Source organism: Monodon monoceros, unplaced genomic scaffold, assembly GCF_005190385.1.
Source record: "Monodon monoceros isolate NGI ecotype Baffin Bay Population unplaced genomic scaffold, NGI_Narwhal_1 Super_Scaffold_13, whole genome shotgun sequence".
NCBI lineage: Eukaryota > Metazoa > Chordata > Mammalia > Artiodactyla > Monodontidae > Monodon > Monodon monoceros.
In genome coordinates, this window is record NW_021703769.1 from 23,991,612 (window position 1) to 24,011,727 (window position 20,116).

The window sequence follows — 20,116 nt, forward strand, 5'->3', positions numbered from 1 at the left end:
AAAGTGCTTCTCCTACTTTAGCTGTACTCAGGAAGAAAGCATAATGTGCTTTAAATAGATTTTTATTTGTTTTTCTTTATATTAACTTTTTCTCCCATAGAGGAATAACATTACAGTCTAACAATCAGAATCCTGTTACACACATACACAGGCATGCCACGTGACCAGGCTGAGGCGGTTGTGTCCTTGAGTCTGTCAACATGTCATAACATGGTCAACCAGAGTCTCCTCTTTTCAGCCAGTCTCAACACAAAATACCCAAGAGGGACGCACTCATCTTATTGGTTCCATTTGGAACTAGGCAGCAGGGCAAGAGGGAAGATATAAGGGGCCATGTTATGTCTGCCTTCAGTCCCCTCACATAAAGCCACATGGATCTGAGGAGTCATCCAAGACCTCTGGTGGGGTCCTCAACGCACCTAACATTATGGGTCAGAGCAAACTCAAGGTTCCAGGTGGGGGCCGGGGAGCAAGCATACTCCAAAACAGCAGCAAACTGCATTCATACACAGATGGGACCCTGATGGGGCCAGACTGCAAAGGCTGGAAATGACACCCAGTTTGAAGAGAGATGTATTGGAGAATCACTGGAAGTTGTCCTTTGATGTAATTGGGACTCACTCTAGAAATAGGGGTCCCTCTCACATACTCAGTTTTGGCAAAGCGCTGGTAGTCTTGACATTAAGTAATGCAGTCTGGAACAAACTTCTACAGGGTCTCTGAAACATCAGTAAAGACAGACTCTCTAACCTCCTCCTGTCTAAGGTTGCATAGGACTTTGTGAATTCTGGTTCCCTCATGTATTCAAGTTCTGTGGTTTAAAAAAAAATCCTGAAGCATACTCAAGGTGAAAGGCACATACACAGTCAATACAGTATGACGAGTTCTGCTGCTTCAGGAGTCAGACTAGCAGGAGACCAAACTAGTGTTGGCTCTTAGAAATCTATACACAATTAAAATATTGTCACACTCAAATGCTACAGAATCTATAGGAAAGTACAAAAACATGAGCCTTGCAACCAGCCAGGTGATGATGTTGGAGGGTTCTAGAACTACAGGAGCCTCCAGAAATATGGGTAAGGTAGGGGCCTTTTGAAATTTGAGCCAAATGCCCTATAACTCACTTTTCCCCCACAGAAGGATCGTGAGCACTGCCCAGAACTGAGCCTAGGCTCCAGCTGGCAGCAAAGGAGTAGGCAAGAAGAGTTGGAGGGAGTTTCAGCTCTTAGAAGTGCTGAAGACCCTAAGCTGGCTATGAAGTAACCAAGGCGTAGCTGGAAGAATAAAAGGGACTAGGTCGTAACTGAAGGAGAACCTTGGAGAGAGGAGCAAAGTTGTCAACTACTAGGGCCCTAGTGGACCAGCATGGGGACTTTGATCTGCTCTTACTGTAAATTTGGCTTATTCCCTTGGATAGGAGACCCCAACAGGGCTTTCTCTGTCCCTATCCCAGCATCCATGGGGCTACCCCCTCCCTTATCCATACACCCCACTGGAGACCTAGGGTTATAGGGCCAGGGAGGGCAGCTGCCTTTGCCCACATGGGGTTGCAGAGTTTTCTGTAAGCCTCAGCTTGGCTGTGAGGCCTAGAAACCTAGAATTGAAGGGAAAGACCTGTGTTAGTATGTAATAGGAAATCTTAAAGGTTTCAAGGAAGAAAGAGCACACACTAGAAAAGGACAGAAAGAGGAAAGGGGAAGCAACTCGGGGCATCCCAAGAGGCTGTTGCTGGTGTCTGAGCCCAAAAGTCAATCCCACCGTGAGAAGGGGAAAGCTGGCTGCCCCTGTCCCCTTTGTCTCACCCAGATATTCAGGTTCCCTCTTCTAGGTACTTACTGGAGGAGAAGGGAAGGGGAACCATAGGGTACCCATTTCCCCCCAGCAGCCTAGAAAGGAAGAGAGCCCTGGGAAAGAAAATGAAGAGAGGCTCCCCTAAAGGCCCTGAACCTGGACAGGGACTATTTGGGGATTGTGGCAGTGGGGCTCCTGGCCTCCTACTCAGGAGTGTTTATTAGCCATCCTGGCAGAGTATGAAATACAAGGCCAGAGGCAAGATGAAGGCTAGCTGCCATTCCTTGGTTGGCTTCACCCCACAGCTTGTCCTCCCCAGCATCATCATTCTGCATTCTTATCCTGGGGTGTGTCCTTCTCCTGCCTAGAATCCCTCTGGCCTGCATCTCTCCTAAGCTAGTTCTAGCACCTTGGGGCATGTGAACAGATGTCTAGGATGGCAGGGCCTTGCCCAGCCTTTACTGCTGGGTTGATGTGGGTAGGGCAGCAAGGTACTAACTAAGCCTTTCAGATACAGGAACCGGCAGAGGGGTTGATTTCAGGAAGAGATTTGGGAGGTGGCATTGTAGAAAAGTGATGCGGGCTCCAGCTTGAGAGCAGGGCTTGGCCTCTCTGAATAAGCACCATGCCAGCCCCCATTGTGCCCTGCTCCCTACAGCATCTTAACCTGTCTGTCCTGTCTACATTTTCAACAGGTTTCCTCTTTTCCTCGATTCCCTCCACCTTCTCCCTCTAACTCACATCTCACAGTCCTTTCCCACATACCTTACCTTTCCATACCTAGGCAACTCCAAGGAGCCCAGCCCCCAGAGGAGAGGGAAGGGGAAGACTAAAGGCAGAACCCTTTAGTCTCAGTGGGAGAATTACTGGGAATGAGTAATAAGGGAGCAGGAGTGAATGCAGTGCCAAACATTAGATAGACTGAGGCTTGTAAAGTGGGAGCTGAAGGTAGGGAATGAGCCAGATATGAAACTGGAAGAAGACACTCTCAGAAATAGGAGTGGGCCAGAAGTAGAGGAGCGGAGGGCAGGGATGGAGAATGTCAGGGCAAAGATCAGGATGGGAACCGACGGAGTGTCGGCGGTGGGGGAGATGGAGGATTAGATGCCAGAAGGGGCCAGAAGGTGGGAGGGTGAAGGGAGAGCGGGAGGTTCAGAGGCGGATTAGAAGAGCAGAGATAGGGAAATAGAAGGAGTAGGAGAGAGAGAGAGAGAGAGAGAGAGAGAGAGAGAGAGGGAAAGAGAGTGAGGCTATCACCCCCACCTCACACACTTAAGAAGAAGGGAGGTTGTGGTGTCCAGCCCGAAGTGGGCTGCAGGCGCCCCTCAAGCAGCACACTGGCTGCGGCGGAGGGGCTGGATAAGGGTTGGGAGTCAGCGAGGGGTTTGCGGCACGGCCGGCGGAAGCTCAGTAGTTGAACTGGCGCTGGCACGGCTGGTAGACAAAGCTGCCCTGGTGCTTGGGCCGGCGCGGACGGCTCTCGCGGGCGCGGTTCTGCCGTTGCACCACCTTGGCGCTCAGAGCGTGGCGCTCGGCCCGCTGCCGGGCCCGCTGCAGGCGCCGCGCCTGGCCCGCCTTCTCCAGCAGTGTGGCCCGCGCCGGCAGAGGGGCGGCGTGGTGCAGGGCCCGGGGTTCACGGCGAGCAGGCGCCAACTCCCTGAGGGGACAGAGCGAGGCAGTCAGGGCTAGACAAGTCGTGGGGGACGGAGGAGAGCGCTGGCACTTCCCACCCTGTCCCCGCACCCTCGCACGATTTGGTCTCTGCTCCTAGGGGGGCGCACAATGCCCTTCTTGTGGGTACCAACCATTCCTCCAAGCCAACCTGGAGATGCCTACCGTCTCAGCGATCCCAAGCCTCGAAGCTCTGTCTCTCTCAAGCCCCGCCCTAGCCACGAAGCCACGCCTCTCCCTATCTCAAAGCCCCGCCCCTTTACCTTCAGGCCTAGCTTCATTCCGGCCCATGGGCCCCGCCCTTTGCCTCGAAGACCCGCCTCTAAAGGCCCCGCCCCGGCACTGCCAGGGGGTCTCCGGGGCTCGCTCCTGCAGCGGGGACCCTAACCTCCAAGACAAGCTTCTCTAGGCCTCCAGGCTCCGCCCCCGGCCGGCTCACCCGTCGCTAAGGTCTCCGTCTGGCAGGGCGGCGTCAGGGTGCGGGGAAGGAGGTCCAGGCTCCAGCACTATGGTGCTGCCGGTCACGTAAACGGACATGCTGGGGTGCTCGATGAGGAGGTCCTCCAGGGGGCTGCTCTGGAGGCGGGCAGGCCCGAGCCCAGGCCCTTCTGCAGTAAAACAGGCCGGAGGGGTAACAAACCAGCTCTCATCCATCAAGGAGGGTGCGGGCGGAGGGCGGCCCGCAGGGGCCGGGGCGGCCCCGGGGCTGGGTGGAGCTGTGAAGCTGTCTACGTGGCGCGGGAGGGGGAGCCATGCGGAGGAGGGGGCGCAGCAGGGAGGGACACACACAAACACACACACACACACACACACACCGGACACAATGGGGCAGGGAGAGAAAGGGCATCGTTAGTCCTACACGCAACCCCGCCCACCATACCCAATGGGCATCCACAGTCTCGACCTGCTGCCCTAGGGCGCGTGAGGTTTGGACTCCAACACTGTACCGCCAGGAGATGGCCCCAGCTTGCATGAGATGGGGCCCTGTTACCCTCCACCTCCAATATTACTGCCTCAGCCCCAATTTGCCCCGTAGGCCCGGGGGAACTCCCCAACCCCTTAGCAGCTCCCTGCTCAACTGCTCTGCCACTTGCCCTAATGACGACTTCACAGGCCCAGGAGTCAGTCCTGGCCCCAGACTCGGGCCTCACCCGCCAGGTCAATAATGAGCCAGCCATCCACTTCATCCTCCTCGGAGACGAAGGCTCGAGGGCAGTCGGGGTCCTCGGGGGCCGCCGGGGAGCTGAAGAAGAGGCTGGTGAGGCGCTGGAGCATGATGGGGGAGTGAAGAGGCCTCAGGGGTCTGCCCTATGGCAGTGCAGAAACCTGGGAGGTAGAGAGGAGTCAGAGGCACCACAGACTGGTCTCCCCATTGTGGCTGGGGATACCTCCCCCAGCCCCCAGAACAGTGATAAGGGAACAACAATGATGTGTGGGAAAGCTTTCTCGTGTGTGTCTGTGTGTGTCTGTGTGTGTGTGTGTGTGTATTTGTGTGTGTTTGTGTTCCCTTTCTGGTAAGTCAGCCTGCCTTCAAGCTTTTGTTTTCTGTATGACCTTAGAAGTTATTTAACTTACCTGTGCTTTAGTTTTCTCATCTGTCAAATGGCAAGGATAATAGTATCCTCCTCTCAGCCCTTATAGGAATTAAATGAGCTAATAATAGTATCCTCTCTGGGCTCTCATAAGAATTAAATGAGCTAAATACAAAGTGCTCAGAACAGCACCTGGGCACAGAGTAAGCATTCAATAAACTAAGCAACTAGTTTATTATTAATAATTATTAATATTGTTGCATGCTCTAGGAGTGATATATATGACCAGACTCTGTCAGGGAAGGTTCCCCAGAGGACTGGACATCCAACCTGGACCTTGAAGGGTAAAAATAGTTCTCCAAGCAAGGAAGAAATCGCCCAGTATTGTGATTATTTATCATCACCATCATCATCGTCATCATCAACATCATATAGCTAACATTCACGTGCCAAGTACTATACTAAGCACTTTACCTATATTACCTCACGTAACCCCCATGATTACTCTAGGCAGTGGGTATAATTATTATCCCTTTTTTTTTTTTTTTTGTGGTACACTGGCCTCTCACTGTTGTGGCCTCTCCCGTTGCGGAGCACAGGCTCTGGACGCGCAGGCTCAGCGGCCATGGCTCACGGGCCCAGCCGCTCTGCAGCATGTGGGATCTTCCCAGACCAGGGCACAAACCCATGTCCCCTGCATCAGCAGGCGGACTCTCAACAACTGCGCCACCAGGGAAGCCCCTATCCCTTTTTTATAGGTGAAGAAACTGAGGCTCAGAGATGTAAGATAATTGGCCCAAAATCTCAAAGCTAGTAAGACACAGAGGATTTTAACCCGTGCAGATTCCAGATCACTACACTCCATTGCCTTTGCTGGGTATCTGTCTGGATTAGGCATTTTTAACTTAGTGGCCTGGGGCCATGGTCCATGTGTATTTTTCTGAAAAGAAGGACCTTGGTTTTCATCATGATTTCCTAAACAGGGGTCCTTGACCCCAGAGATTAAGAACCACTACTTGAGTCTGTGTGGCTTGAAAAGTGCTCCCTAGCAGAAATCCCACAGAACAGCTACCATCCTCACCCTGTGATCGCATAGGCCTCAATTGTGTCTGTCAGATGAAGATCCTATTCCCACAGGCCCTCCCCCCTCTTACTCCCTATTCCCAAACTCCTGCTCAAGGGCAGCATCCCTGGCTAGGAGGAAGAAGATCAGGTTGCCTGGCCCCAGGGAGACAGCAGGTCAGTGGGAGGTGATGATGGAGGGAGGGAGCTATCAGACCCCAGGAGCCCTTAAGTATGAGGACTGAGGGTTTGACCAGGACTCAAGCCCTCAATCAGTCCTTCCCTCAGTGAAGATGAGGAAGGAGACCCCCTGCTCCAGGAATGTAAACACCAAGCCTACCTCAGGACTAGACCTGGGCTAGGGGCTGCTGGCCAGGCCCCTGGATGTCCCTGGAGCTTGACTCTCCACATGTCCCCGAAGATAGCCAACAGTTAGTTTTGCTACTCAGCCACTTGTCACCTTCCTCTAAGGATGTTTCCACACTTTCTATAAAACTCCCTGGGGGCATGTCCACACTTCCATTCCCTGGAGGCATTCTACTCTTATTGCTAACCCACCTGGGGTATTTCTTATGGTTGTTGCTACCTCTCCCGATCCCTGGGTATATTTTCACACTTGCCACAGAATCACCTAAACTCTATGCCCTGAGAGTACTTATACATTTTGCAGATCCACGGTGGGCTCCAGAAGAAAGTGCTGCCTGGGTGTTGGCCTCCCTGGTGGTAGATCTTCCGGGATTATGAAAGGTTGGGCCACTCTCAACTAGTGCCTGCCCAGCACAAGCCACATATCCCAGCCCATCTGTAGCCACAGGGAGTTAGTGACTCAGTTACCAAAAATCCAGAGAGTTTGGCCCCTCCTGAAGGAAGGGAAGACTGGGGCCTTGTTGAGGCACACCCTCTTTCCAAGGACCTACTGCTTCACTGAGAAAATGAAAAGGAAGTTAATAGGTGTTTCAGGAAACATGATATTCACCCAGCCCATTTTGCAAGCTGAGGATCAGAGGACATAAATCTACCCAAAGACACATGGCTAGATGGTGGCGGAGCAGGCCTAGCCCCAGGTCACTGAGCATTCAGTCCAGAGTGAACACAGTCAGGAAGCCCTCAGTAAACAACCCCCCAAAATATAATGATGCAGGGGACACGGGGAAGTCAGACAGGAGTCAGACTTTGATCAAATCACTGCCTCTCTCAGCTATAAAAGGGTCTGAGGTTCCTGGCACCAAGATTCATCCTGCATTTTCCAGAGCACCCACTGTGTACCAGAGTCTACTCTGGGCATCCTCAAATTACAAACAGATTGAGGTAAGGGAGGCTTAGGGTGGGGGAAGCTCCCTGCCTGAGGTCACAGAGAAAGTCAGTGACAGAGCCAGAACTGACAACCTCACCAGCCAGCCAGTGCCTGCCTCCTCTCATGACCACTAAGGGAGGCTCCCAGGATTTTTCTTTCCCAGCCCTGACAGTTCCTGGTTCTTACATTCCCAGCTCTGCTCCAGGGAGAACCGTTCCCATTAATAACTATAGCAGCTGTGCCTAGAATAACACTGGAGCCCCAAGCCACCTCTACCCCACCCAGGCCATCCTTGAGCAAAGTCTAGGCTGGGATGGGACTGCTGGTCCAGCCCATAGGCCCATCTATTTGGAAAGTCAGAGGCTCTCCTTCTCCCGCTCCTTCTCTGGTCCCTCTCTGTGAGCAGAGAGGGGCAGCACAAGCCTTGTAGTCCCTAGCACTAGGCCAGGTCAGTCCTCTCTAGCTGACAACTCTGGGGCTGGGAGGTGAAGAAGAGCCAAACAGAGGGAACTCTCACCTCCACTCCATCCCAACATCGGAGACACCCTGAGGCAGGCATTGAGTCACATTTCTGTGGTCAGAACAGCTAGGAGGCAGTGATTTTATTGGGCTTGGCAACTCCAAAGAACAGAGTGAGTGTCAGGGCCTCAAAAGGGGACCCAATCTCCAGAGACCTCCTGGGAAATGATCCAGGAGTGAGGAAACCTAGGAGCTCTATCAAATTTAAATGGTGCTTAGCCCAAGGTAGAGTCTTCAGTGGAAGGAGGATGTGTAACTTGTTACTTGTAATGAGCTCCTACTAGCTATGTGCCCATGGCTAATGCATCTGCTACTCACTAGGTAGGCATGACTCTAACTGGTTGCATGACTTCGAGTAAGCCATTTCCCCTCTCAGCGCCTCAGTTTCCCTTCCATGAAATGGGGTCTAAGACCCCTCGTTTGGGGGCTGGGAATGACGTCAGCTAAGGCGCTTCTCACATGTCAGGGATTCGGAGAAAGTTATGATGTTAGTCCCAGGGGTGCAGAACCTGGAGCCAGAGGGAGGGGGTTGTATCACCATCTGGCGCTGCCCCAGTGACCTGGAGCCGAAGCTTCAGGGGCCCCTGAACTCCTGACAACCCCCTCCCCCCAACCCAGACCCAGTAGCGCCTTCGGAACCTCTCTCAAGTCGCAAGAAGAAAGTAGGGGATCAGAGGCTTGACCCCAGCTCCTGGATTAGCCCAGGAAACTGGAGGACCCTCTGGCCCCGCTGCCTTTCAGCGTCACTCACCCATAGGCCCAGCCCCGACACAGCGCCCAACGGGTCACCGGAGGACAAGCGACCTGAGCCGAGAGGCGGGGAGGGGGGCGGTGCCGGCCTTGGTGACGTCTCAATGTCATATGCAAATCGGGAGACGTCATGGTCTACCGGGCTTGCGGCAGCCAATCCGGAGACGGGAATGCAGCCCCGGAGGCCGCCGGCGGAGACAAAGACCCGGGAGCTGGGGGCGCGGGGCGTGTCCCCAGGCTCCGGGACCCCCCTGGCCAAAGCGGGTCGGAACTCACCTGGGGACTGGGGCGGTGCGGCAGGCGGAGGTGGCGCTGAGGTAGTTGTGAGGCGGGGCGTCCCGGGGTCGGCGGCTGATCACAGGCGCGGCCGCATCGCGGGGGCTGGGCGGGAAGGCAGCTGGGGTACGTGTCGGACGCTCAGGGCTGCTGCGCTCGCCCGCGGGGCTTTGAGTCTGTGCAGCCGCCGCTGCTGTGCTCACGGCACAAATTGGAACGTTCAAACAGCTGATTGTGATGTCACAAAGGGGCCCGCCCGCCTCGCGTCACCGACCGGCGGAGCGGCGGCCAATCCCATGTTGCGGATCCCCCCTCCCCGCCTCCTCCACGGTTCGCTGGCTAGTGGCTCCCTCCCCGGGATCCCGACTCCGATCCTAGGGGCGGCGGCCCGGAGAAGCGACTGCAGGAAGCTTGGACCCCCTACCCCTGGACGACCCACGGACCTCTCAAAGAGGAGGGTTCCCACTCCTTTCTACGAGATCCCCATCTTCCTGCACTCCCTCCGCCTATCTCAGCGCCCTCACCTCTCGCACTGCCCCTCTTGTCCTTTCACCTGCATCCTATATCCACGTCCCTCAATCTTTACCCTTTTCTCAACTCCACACCAAGTTCGTGCACCTCCCTCCTCCTCACCACCCTTCTCCCTGCTCTCCCTTTTCTGTCTCACCTTCTCAGCGTATGCGTTCGCTGCTTTCCCACCCCATTTTTCCTCAGCTGGGCAGGCTTGAGAGGTGGGGGACATCCCTTTTCTCTGGTTCCAGGGGATCACCCGGCAGTATAGAAGAGTTGGTTAGGCTGACAGGAAATTTTGCGGAGTAGGACTTGGAGAGGAATTGCTCTGGGCTGAATAACCATTGAGTGCTCAGCACTGGAACGTTTACACACCTTATTAACCCATTCTGCTGCAGGGGCTGGACAGAAAAGTGACAGGGCAGGGACTGGTTATTAGCCCGGATTTACACACACGGAAACAGACAAATCTCACTAACTGTTAGTATGTAGATTCATATTCAATAATACACTCAACAGAAACTATTGCCGCTGCCAGACCAGTAGCTGACATTTATTGAACACTTACTGAGTGCCAGGCACTGTGCTATACTGCTTTATATGTGTTTTGATCTTCACAACAGTCCCAAAAGGTGGGTGTTATCCTCCTTTTCCAGTTGAGGAAACAACCTCAGAGAGCCTAAGTGACTTCCCAAGGTCACACAGCTATAGTAAATGGCAGAGCCAGGATTTGAACCCATAGTTCCTGGCTCCAACTCTCTCCACTCTCTACATGCACCAGATTATCAAAACCCCAGAGTGCTTCAGCCTCCCCCAGGAGACCTGGGCACAGCCCTGATTTCCCCCAAACTTGCTGTGTGACCTCAAGCAAGTCATGTTACCTCTCTGGGCCCCAATTTCCTTATCTGTCAAATCTAACATACCCAGTTACCTTTTTTTTTTTTTTTTTTTTGGTTCTGCGCTCTGGCTTTCTCTAAATGCAGCGAGCAAGGGCTACTCTTCGTTGCGGTGTGAGGGCTTCTCATTGTGGTGGTTTCTCTTGTTGCATAGCATGGGCTCTAGGCGCATGGGCTTCAGTAGCTGTGGCATACGGGCTCAGTAGTTGTGGCGCACAGGCTTAGTTGCTCCGCGGCATGTGGGATATTCCCGGACCAGGGATCGAACTTGTGTCCCCTGCATTGGCAGGCGGATTCTTAACCACTGAGCCACCAGGGAAGTCCCAATTTCCCTTTAAGATATTCTTTCAAACTCTCCATCCTCAGGTTTATTCCAATCCCATATTCTAGGCCCCCAGCATTCCCAGTGGCCTGGGAAATGCCTGAAAGACTACAAATACACATCCTCAGAGTCTCCAGAGGTTCTGGGTCCTTTCTTAGTAGAGCAGGGATGGTGGGGATGGGTCTGTAAGCTGTCCATCTGGTCCATCAGGAGGCAGGGGGTGAGCTAGGCCAGAGCTTCTGCTCTGGTGATAAAATCCCAGCCTAATATCAAACCCTAGAAGGACTCCTCTGTCCTAGCAACTAGGAGAAGGATCCTGGAAATAATACCCAGAGGCTTGACCGGGGTGTAGGGGATGTAGAGCAGTGTTTTGGCCCTTGGAGGGTTGTCCCCAAAGCATCCTCATTCTTTGCAACCCTGAGTCTCTGCCCATCACATCTGCTTCCTGCTAACCTCATACCCTCTCTCGACCTCTCGCTGACTTAAAGTAAATAATCCCTAACATGCCTCTCTTGTCACACCACTTGCCTGCTCTAAAACCTTCTGTGGCTCCCACAGTACCATGCTCCTTAATACAGCATTCGTGGCCTTCCATGATCCAGCCCCAGTTCTCTCCAGCTTTATTCCCCTTCTTCACTTACACACACCTTGTCCTAAGGTCAAACTCCTCATTGTCTCTTCAACTCTCTCCCACAACCACACTTTGGCTCAAGCTCTTTCCTGGAATGCCCTCTTCAGCCCTTTCTGAATTCAGAGCTTTCCTGTCTTCAAGATTCTACTCACCCCGTCTTCCTCTAGGTAGCCTTTCCTGTCCTCACCCATGGTCCAGAGCTACCTTGATGGACAGTACAGTTATTTATTTGTTCAATAAACAGTAAGTCATGGTGACTAATTGTGTGTATGTGTTTTCCCAGGTAGATGGTGGGCATCCCAAATGCAGGATCTCAGTCCATATACTCCCATCACTCAGCCTGTGCTGGGCCTGGCATAGAGTAGACTCTAATCAAAGGCTCAACAATTAAAAGCTGGGGACTTCCCTGGTGGTGCAGGGGTTAAGAATCCGCCTGCCAATGCAGGGGATATGGGTTCAAGCCCTGGTCCGGGAAGATCCCACATGCTGCGGAGTAACTAAGCCCGTGCACCACAGCTACTAAGCCCATGTGCCACAACTACTGTGGCCTAGAGCCGGTGCTCTGCAACAAGAGAAGCCACCGCAATGAGAAGCCCGTGCACCGCAATGAACAGTAGCCCCAGCTCGCCGTAACTAGAGAAAAGCCCACGTGCAGCAATGACGACCCAACACAGCCAAAAAAAAGAAAAAAAAAAGGTTGATAGATACTGCCAAATAGCCTCTAGGATGTACAAATTTATACTGCTTGTAGATTCGTTTGTTTTTTTCTACATAAATATGTCATATGATAGGACTTCCCTGGTGGTGCAGTGGTTGAGAGCCTGCCTGCCAATGCAGGGGACACGGGTTCAAGCCCTGGTCCGGGAGGATCCCACATGCCGCGGAGCAACTAAGCCCATGCGCCACAACTACTGAGGCTGCACTCTGGAACCTGCAGCCACAACTGCTGAGTCCACGTGCCACAACTACGGAAGCCTGTGCGCCTAGGGCCCGTGCCCCGCAACAAGAGAAGCCACAGCAATGAGAAGCCTGCAACAAGGAGCAGCCCCCGCTCGCCGCAACTAGAGAAAGCCCGCGCGCAACAGTGAAGACCCAACGCAGCCAAAAATAAATTAATTCATTAATGTTTTCTTCTTTCTTTCTTTTTTTTTTTTTTTGCGGTACGCGGGCCTCTCACTGTTGTGGCCTCTCCCGTTGCGGAGCACAGGCTCCGGACGTGCAGACTCAGTGGCCATGGCTCACGGGCCCAGCCGCTCCGCGGCATGTGGGGTCTTCCCGGACCGGGACATGAACCCGTGTCCCCTGCATCGGCAGGCGGACTCTCAACCACTGCGCCACCAGGGAAGCCCCTAATTAATTTTTTTAACATGTCATATGATATACTCTGTCCTACAGACTCACATATTTCGCTCAGTAATATGACACAGGAGTTCTACCTATGTCAATATACACAGATCTTCCTCATTACAAACAAAACCTAAAGCCATCTTACAGTTTCCGATTGTATGGCAGAAGAAAGCTTATTTAGTTGATCACATATTGATGGACATTTGGGTGGCTTTCGATTTTTTGCTGCCACAAACAATGTAACAGTGACTCCTCTTCTATGAATAGAATAGAATCAGAGAAGTGAATTGCAAGATTGATAGGTATACATACTTAACATTTCAATAGATGCCATCAAATTGCTCTCCCACAATGTTGTACCAATTTAACTTCCACTAACGGTGCATAAGAACCTTAGGTTTTCATCTTGAACTGGCCCCTGTGCTTTCTCCTGGATCAAAGCTCAAAGTCCCAGTTATCACTGGGATCATCCAGACCCTGAGCCCTACTCTGCAGAATCCTGAGTGGATAAGCCAAGTGTTGGAAGGAATGAACCCAGAAAAGGGGCAGGCTGTCCCCCACTTGCCAGATAGTCACCCAGGGGACATGACTCTCTCCAAAGGAAAGGCTACATTGGGAGTGGGAGAAATTGAGCTCTCCTTCAATACAAGTGTCTGAGAGGAGGTTTGGTATCAACAAATGCACTGAACTTCTACTCTGGGTGGGGAGGGTCTTAAGCTGGGTGTCTTGATGTAGAGATGAGTCAGACCCTGTCTCTGCCCTCTCAGAGCTTGATGCTCATGGAGAAAATAGACAAGTAAACAGACAGTGACAGTTCTGTCTACTAAGTATTGAGCTGGACTTCCTTTTCTGACAATATCTGGAACTTCCTGCTACGTAACACATGGAAATGCTGGAAATAAAAACAATAAACATCCTTTTATTTTTTTTAATTTTTAAATTTTTTAATAAATTTATTTATTTTTTGGCTACGTTGGGTCTTTGTTGCTCCATGCGGGCCTTCTCTAGTTGTGGCGAGTGGGAGCTACTCTTTGTGTGGTGCGTGGGCTTCTCGTTGTGGTGGCTTCTCTTGTTGTGGAGCATGGGCTTCAGTAGTTGCAGCACACAGGCTCAATAGTTGTGGCTTGCGGGCTCAGTAGTTGTGGCGCACGGGCTTAGTTGCTCCGTGGCATGTGGGATCTTCCTGGACCAGGGCTCGAAACCATGTCCCCTGTGTTGGCAGGCAGATCCTTTTTTTTTGTTTTTGTTTTTGTTTTTTTGCGGTACGCGGGCCTCTCACTGTTGTGGCCTCTCCCGTTGCGGAGCACAGGCTCCGGACACGCAGGCTCAGCGGCCATGGCTCACGGGCCCAGCCGCTCCACAGCATGTGGGATCTTCCCGGACCGGGGCACAAACCCGTGTCCCCTGCATTGGCAGGCGGACTCTCAACCACTGCACCACCAGGGAAGCCTGGCAGGCGGATTGTTAACCACTGTGCCACTAGGGAAGTCCCAAACATACTTTTAAATACATTTAACATTTAATGGACCTGCAACCATTTGGATTCTAACAGACATTTGGGGAGATGAAGGCTTGGGCTTACATGAAGTTAGGGATTGGAACTGAGACCCTTGATATATCTAGGACACTTGAAGGGCTATACCCACAGTGAAAGTACAGACTAGGGGAAAACAAAAAAACAAACATCTGAGTACTAGCAAAGAAGACAAAAAGGATCTATGTCCATCCTGACCTGGTCTTAGGGTGGGGGAAAGAAACTATCTTCTGAGAATTTGAAACTGCATGCCTGTCCTTGATGAGTATGGGGTGATGAGTGTGGGGTTCATATTTACATCACCTGCATGTCTAGGAATCTCCAAGGCTGAGAAATTAACATCAAAGGAGACCTACTCCAAAAGTATCTCTCAGATGCCTAGCAGAAACTAATGCAAATCCTCTTTGGATCTCCTCCGTGGACCCCCACCTCTTTCCCCAGCCATTGCAGGTTACACAGAATTCCCGTATATAAAGCCCTTCTAAACAGCTGATAATCCACAAGGAAAAAACTGATGAAATACACGAGGAAACAATCCACCATGAATAAAATTCAGTAGACACAATGAAGAGAAGAATCAGACTCCCAAGAACTTCAGGTAACAGAATTATCAGATAGTGATCATTAGAGTGCAGGTTAGAGCCAGCTGCTAAGTGTTTTGGAAGCATATAGAAAGAACTGACTCCTTGATGAAATCAAAGTCTTCCTAAGAATGAGCCTTGAAGGGTAAGTGGGAGTTTGCTAAGTGAGGACAGATGCTGTTGAGTAGCTGGTGGGGTGCACAAAGCATAATGTACCAAGGCAATGACCACTGGTAGTTTATTTTTTCAGATGCAAATAGGGCAGAAAAGTAGGGGATGAGGCAAGAGAGGTAGGTAAGGGGATAGATCATGCTGGCCCTATGAACTGTCTTAAGAACTTCCATTCTTCAGCTAAATGTACAAGAAAGCCAGTGAAGGGTTTTAAGTGAGAGGTTAGTGATATTCATTCATTCATTTGTTCATTCATTCAACAATAAATGTCAGACATGGAGAATGGTTGGAGAATGGAGGGTGGCATCAGGAGAGAATAGCAGACATGTAGGTGAGAAATGCTGGTGGCTTAGACCAGGGTGGTGGCAGTGAAGATGGAGAGGAGTAGGTGGATTTGACTGATATTTAGGTCAAAGCGAGAAGGTATATAAGTGATGGGAAAGTGGGAGGTATCAGGGCTGATTCCTAGGTTTTTGGCTGAGCAACTGAAAGATTAGTGCTGCCATTCACAGAGGTAAGGAATTAAGGAGGAAGAGTGAGTTGTTGGAAAGAAGACACTGAGCTCAGTTTTAGATAATTGGAGTTTAAAGTGACTTTGTGATAACCAGGTGGCAATGTCTAGGAGGTAGTTTGATGCATAATGTCTGAATCTCAACAAGAGAAATCTGGAAATTTCTGAGCTGGAAATAAAGATCTGAGAGTCATCAATATACAAATGGTAATTGAAGTCAGGGAGGTCTACGAGAGTCGAGAGTCCTTTGGGAGGCTGAGTTCCATCTTCTGTTGTATTGGTTAAGAGATTTTGGTTGCAAGTAATTAATGATCCAACTCAAACTGGATTAAATTAGAAAAGGAATTTGGTCGAAATGTCCATCAATAATTGCTGCAGGCAAGGCTTGATCCAGTGGCCCAAATAGTGGAACTAAGATCTAGTCTTTTCTAATTTCTCCAAAACACTTCCTAGGAGTTGGCTTAATTTTTGACAGGCCCTCTCTTTGTGAACACAGTGATACTGTAAGGGAATGCCTCTGCCATGGCACCGTGATGACCTTGCATGTATTCATTCATATAGGCCACACTGGCAAAGGTATGGAAAGCTTATCTAAGTCTTGGCAGAATGCCTTGTGATCCTCCCAGAACATGAGAGAATGGAAGGCTTGTAAGGCAGTGAGGCCACCTTCCACTTGCCTCCCTATCTCCCCTGGGAGGCTGCCCTGAGACGGTTTTCTTGTTGCTTCCCAGGCTCTGATGAGATATGGGGCTTTCTGCCCTCCCTACTCAGAATGGAGCTGCAGAATATAAAACCTGTTAATTGAACTCTAGGATCGGCTCCTCAGCAATAGGGTATCCTACAACCCATGTTACAATTGTTCAGCCCCTTTTGTTTCAGTGTCATCCTTTTTGGTGTGTGGAACAAGGATCACAGGAAGCTGGCTTGTTCTTCTTGCTGTCTATGTAAATAATACACCATTTAAATCAAAAACTGGCTCATTGTATCTTTACTGGTAGAATCAGTCAGGCCTTAGCCTTGGCCTTGCCTTACTTTGTCTTATATGTATAAGTTACCAGCTGCTCCTGGGTCTGGGTGCTTCCAAGCTCAAACCCGTGGAAAAGAAAAAGCCTATTGCCCAAATGGCTCAGTCCAAAATTCCAGAACTGAATCTTGTTGGCTCTGATTGACCTGATTTGGGTCATACACTCATGCCTGAACCAATCACTGTGGCTAGGGATTTGGAACTATTGGTCAATTTAAGCCATTTAGGGCTCATTCCTGGAAATGAGTGAGAGAGTGAGGTCAATCTCACTCAAATCACCTGGCTGAGAATTCAGGGTCCTGTTAGGAAAAGGGAAAGAGGGAATGGATACCAGAAAGCAGTAAGCAAAGCCCACTATACCTGTCTCCTTTCCCAGAGCAGTGTGTATTTGGGGGGAGGGCATGAGGGATCTAGATACATAATTATGGAGGGTGTGGCTCCTGAAGAGTGAGAGAGGTTCAGAGAGAAGAGGCTGGGGGACGGAGAACAAATCTTTAGCCTTTGGAGGCCTAGTTTACATCTTGGTTTTCCTAACAGGATGGCTTTTGCAATAGTGGGCAGTTGTGGTCGGGAACATGAAGGAAATTGAGAGGGCTTGAGGTACTAGCTCCCGGAAATGTGTCCCCAGGGCGTTATGTAAGACCAGATCTCTGGTTCCTTTTGGGCCCTTACAATACTTGGGTCCAAGTGTTGAGGGGGGAACTGGTGCGGATATCCCAAGGGGCCTCACCAGAGACCCAGCCCAGGAGCAAGAGGCAGCCAACATAGGAGACAAATGCTGAGAACCATGATTTCTGGGCCTGGTGCCACCACTGACTTGGTGTGCGATCCTGGGCCAGGCACTGCTCCTGCCTGGGCCTTAATTTCCCACCCTGTACGATGGACTAGACCAGATCTTTCTTACTTTTTCAATCTCAAGGATGCCTTCATTTTTCCCTACATGCTACTGTCTTCAACTCACCCCTGCTTGTTGAGTTGTTATTGTTTTTAAGTTTTTATATAATTTATTGTCTTCTGGTGAAAAATCTGCACAAACACAGATCAAGTCAGTGCTGTATCTTTAATCCTTCCTTTCACTTTTAGAGCAACCCTGACTTTTTTCACTCTGTTCTTATATTGCTTTTGCTGATTTTCTTGAGTTCTTTCCTTCTCATCCAGGCCATATCTTACAAATCTCTGTTCGCGTTGATTTCTCTTCGCATAATCCAAGAAATTGTAAAATTTATAAAAGTCTGTTGCTTTGCCACCACCAAAGTGGCTTCAAATCTGAAGACAAAAACATCTGATGTGTTCTCTTGGTTACATCTTGGTTAGTTTTCTCAAATTCTGTCTTAGGTACTGTTGCCTTCCCAGGATAAAGGACCACTATGACCATTTGTTTCTGCAGAAATGGTATGCCATGAATTTCCTTGCCTGGCTGGTTACTGTGTCACATAATGGTGGCTGCTTGGGACTTCCTGGGTGGCTCAGTGGTTAAGAATCCACCTGCCAACGCAGGGGACATGGGTTTGAGCCCCGTCCGGGAAGATCCCACATGCCAAGGAGCAACTAAGCCCGTGCGCCACAACTACTGAGCCCGTGAACTACAACTACTGAAGCCCACGTGCCTAGAGCCCGCGCTCCGCAACAAGAGAGGCCACCGCAATGAGAAGCCCACGCACCACAACAAAGAGAAGCCCCCGCCCACCGCAACTAGAGAAAGCCTGTACACAGCAACGAAGACACAATGCAGCCAAAAATAAATAAATAAATAAATTAATTAATTAATTAAAAAAAACATTAAAAAGAAAATGGTGGCTGCTCATCAGGCAGCCAGGGAGGAAGAAAGCCCTGTTTAAAGATTTTGTATACTCCTCAATCTGAGATTGTTGCTCTAAGTTTCTGTCTCAATTTTTTATTAATGAAAGTCTCAGACCTTTACAGGAGCCAGGGTCTGAGTGCCGGGGATAAGAAATAGGGGATTTTGGGAAACAATGGATCAATGCTCCCTCCAAAATATCTCTTGAATACACCCTTGAATCCTCATGAAGTCTGGTTCCCCAGGTTTCTCTTTCACCCAGTTTAGCTCCCTCTTAGCCTCCTAGTTAATTTCCTTTATGGTAAAGATGGCCAAAATCAGTTTGCTATTTGGAGTAGAAAAAAATGTACTTGATAAGTTGTAACTTCATAGCCTAGTGCAGGATCTGGCAATGGTGGGTGTTCAATAAATGCTAAAGAAAAACTACCCAGGTGTGTGGCTTAAAGCTGGTTATTCAGAGCCTCAATTCCTTCTTCTCTAGGTAACCCATACATCATCTGGGATGTCAGGAGAGAAATCACCTTGTTTGCTCCTTTATTATTTCCCTCACTTCAATTCTCTACCCTTCCTTCTCAGCTACAACAACAAAACAACCCAACCTAACTCAATTCAACCCAACCCAAATTCCTCTCATCTTCTCACGCATAGAAGCTTAACCACAACATCTGGATCCTGGTTCTGCCACTTATTAGCTGTGTGACCCCAGACAAATGACTAAATCTCCTTGTGTCTTAGTTTCCTCATCTGCGTGTGGTGATGGGGAAATTATAGTACCTGTAGTATGTGTGTATGTGTGTGAGTGTGTGTGTTTGTATATGTATAATTATATATATATATATATAATTTGTATTGTAAACAGCATGTAAAGCACTTAAAATAATACTTAGCACACAATACGCACTGAATATTTGCTAGCTATTATTACTATTTTCATCTTTTTTTGCATAAACTACTGGATACCTAGGCCTTCAGGGTAATGTTTTTCAGTGTATGGCTCCTGAACCACCAGCATCAGGATAATCTGGAGAGATTAAGAATGCAGATTCCTGGGCTCCACCCCAGACCACAGTCTCTAGGGCAGAACTAGGAAATTTACATTTAGTAAATACATTTCCCAAGTGATTTTTAAAAGTTAATTAATTAACTTTTGGCTGCGTTGGGTCTTCATTTCTGCGCATGGGCTTTCTCTAGTTGAGGCCAGTGGGGGCTACTCTTCGTTGTGGTGCGCAGGCGTCTTCTTGTGGTGTCTTCTCTTGTTGCGGAGCACAGGCTCTAGGTGCATGGGCTTCCGTAGTTGTGGCTCGCCGGCTCTAGAGCACAGGTTCAGTAGTTGTGGTGCTCTGGCTTAGTTCCTCCATGGCATTTGGGATCTTCCCGGACCAGGGGTCGAACCCGTGTCCCCTGCATTGGCAGGCGGATTCTTAACCACTGCGCCACCAGGGAAGCCCTGCCTTTCGTCTTGTTTATGGTTTCCTTTGCTGTGCAAAGGCTTTTAAGCTTCATTAGGTCCCATTTGTTTATTTTTGTTTTTATTTTCATCACTCTAGGAGGTGGGTCATAAAAGATCTTGCTGTGATTTATATCAAAGAGTGTTTTTCCTATGTTTTCCTCCAAGAGTTTTATAGTGTCCAGTCTTACATTTATGTCTTTAATCCATTTTGAGTTCATTTTTGTGTATGGTGCTAGGTAGTGTTCTAATTTCATTCTTTTACATGTAGTTGTCCAGTTTTCCCAGCACCATTTATTGAAGAGGCTGTCTTGTCTCCATTGTATATTCTTGCCTCCTTTGTCATAGATTAGGTGACCATAAGTGCGTGGGTTTATCTCTCGGCTTTCTATCCTGTACCATTGATCTATATTTCTGTTTTTGTGCCAGTACCATACTGTCTTGATTAC

At 49.9% G+C, this 20,116-nt stretch overlaps 1 protein-coding gene across 4 annotated transcripts; it reads right to left on the reverse strand.

Moving 5' to 3' along the window:
- Positions 1-95: 95 nt before the first annotated feature.
- Positions 96-9,111, reverse strand: TP53INP2 (tumor protein p53 inducible nuclear protein 2). 4 transcript variants are annotated; one of them, XM_029222178.1, is made up of 4 exons: positions 8,896-9,111; positions 4,614-4,788; positions 3,902-4,070; positions 96-3,448 (listed from the first exon to the last, which is right to left on the reverse strand). In XM_029222178.1, exons 2-4 carry the CDS (start codon positions 4,735-4,737, stop codon positions 3,199-3,201), a joined length of 543 nt encoding a protein of 180 aa, XP_029078011.1. In that variant the 5' UTR covers positions 4,738-4,788; positions 8,896-9,111; the 3' UTR covers positions 96-3,198. The 4 variants fall into 4 exon arrangements, with proteins under 4 accessions (XP_029078011.1, XP_029078008.1, XP_029078009.1 ...); XM_029222175.1 differs by having other exon boundaries at positions 3,902-4,190; XM_029222176.1 differs by lacking the exon at positions 8,896-9,111 and adding an exon at positions 8,621-8,688 and having other exon boundaries at positions 3,902-4,190.
- Between the last annotated feature and the right edge of the window lie 11,005 nt (positions 9,112-20,116).

Coding starts and splice junctions, on each gene's coding strand:
- TP53INP2 (XM_029222175.1), bottom strand. CDS start 4,737: ATGCTCCAGCGCCTCACCAGCCTCTTCTTCAGCTCCCCGGCGGCCCCC. Junction 4,191..4,613: donor GCTCATTATTGACCTGGCGG/GTGAGGCCCGAG, acceptor CGCGCCACGTAG/ACAGCTTCACAGCTCCACCC. Junction 3,449..3,901: donor GACGGAGACCTTAGCGACGG/GTGAGCCGGCCG, acceptor CTGTCCCCTCAG/GGAGTTGGCGCCTGCTCGCC.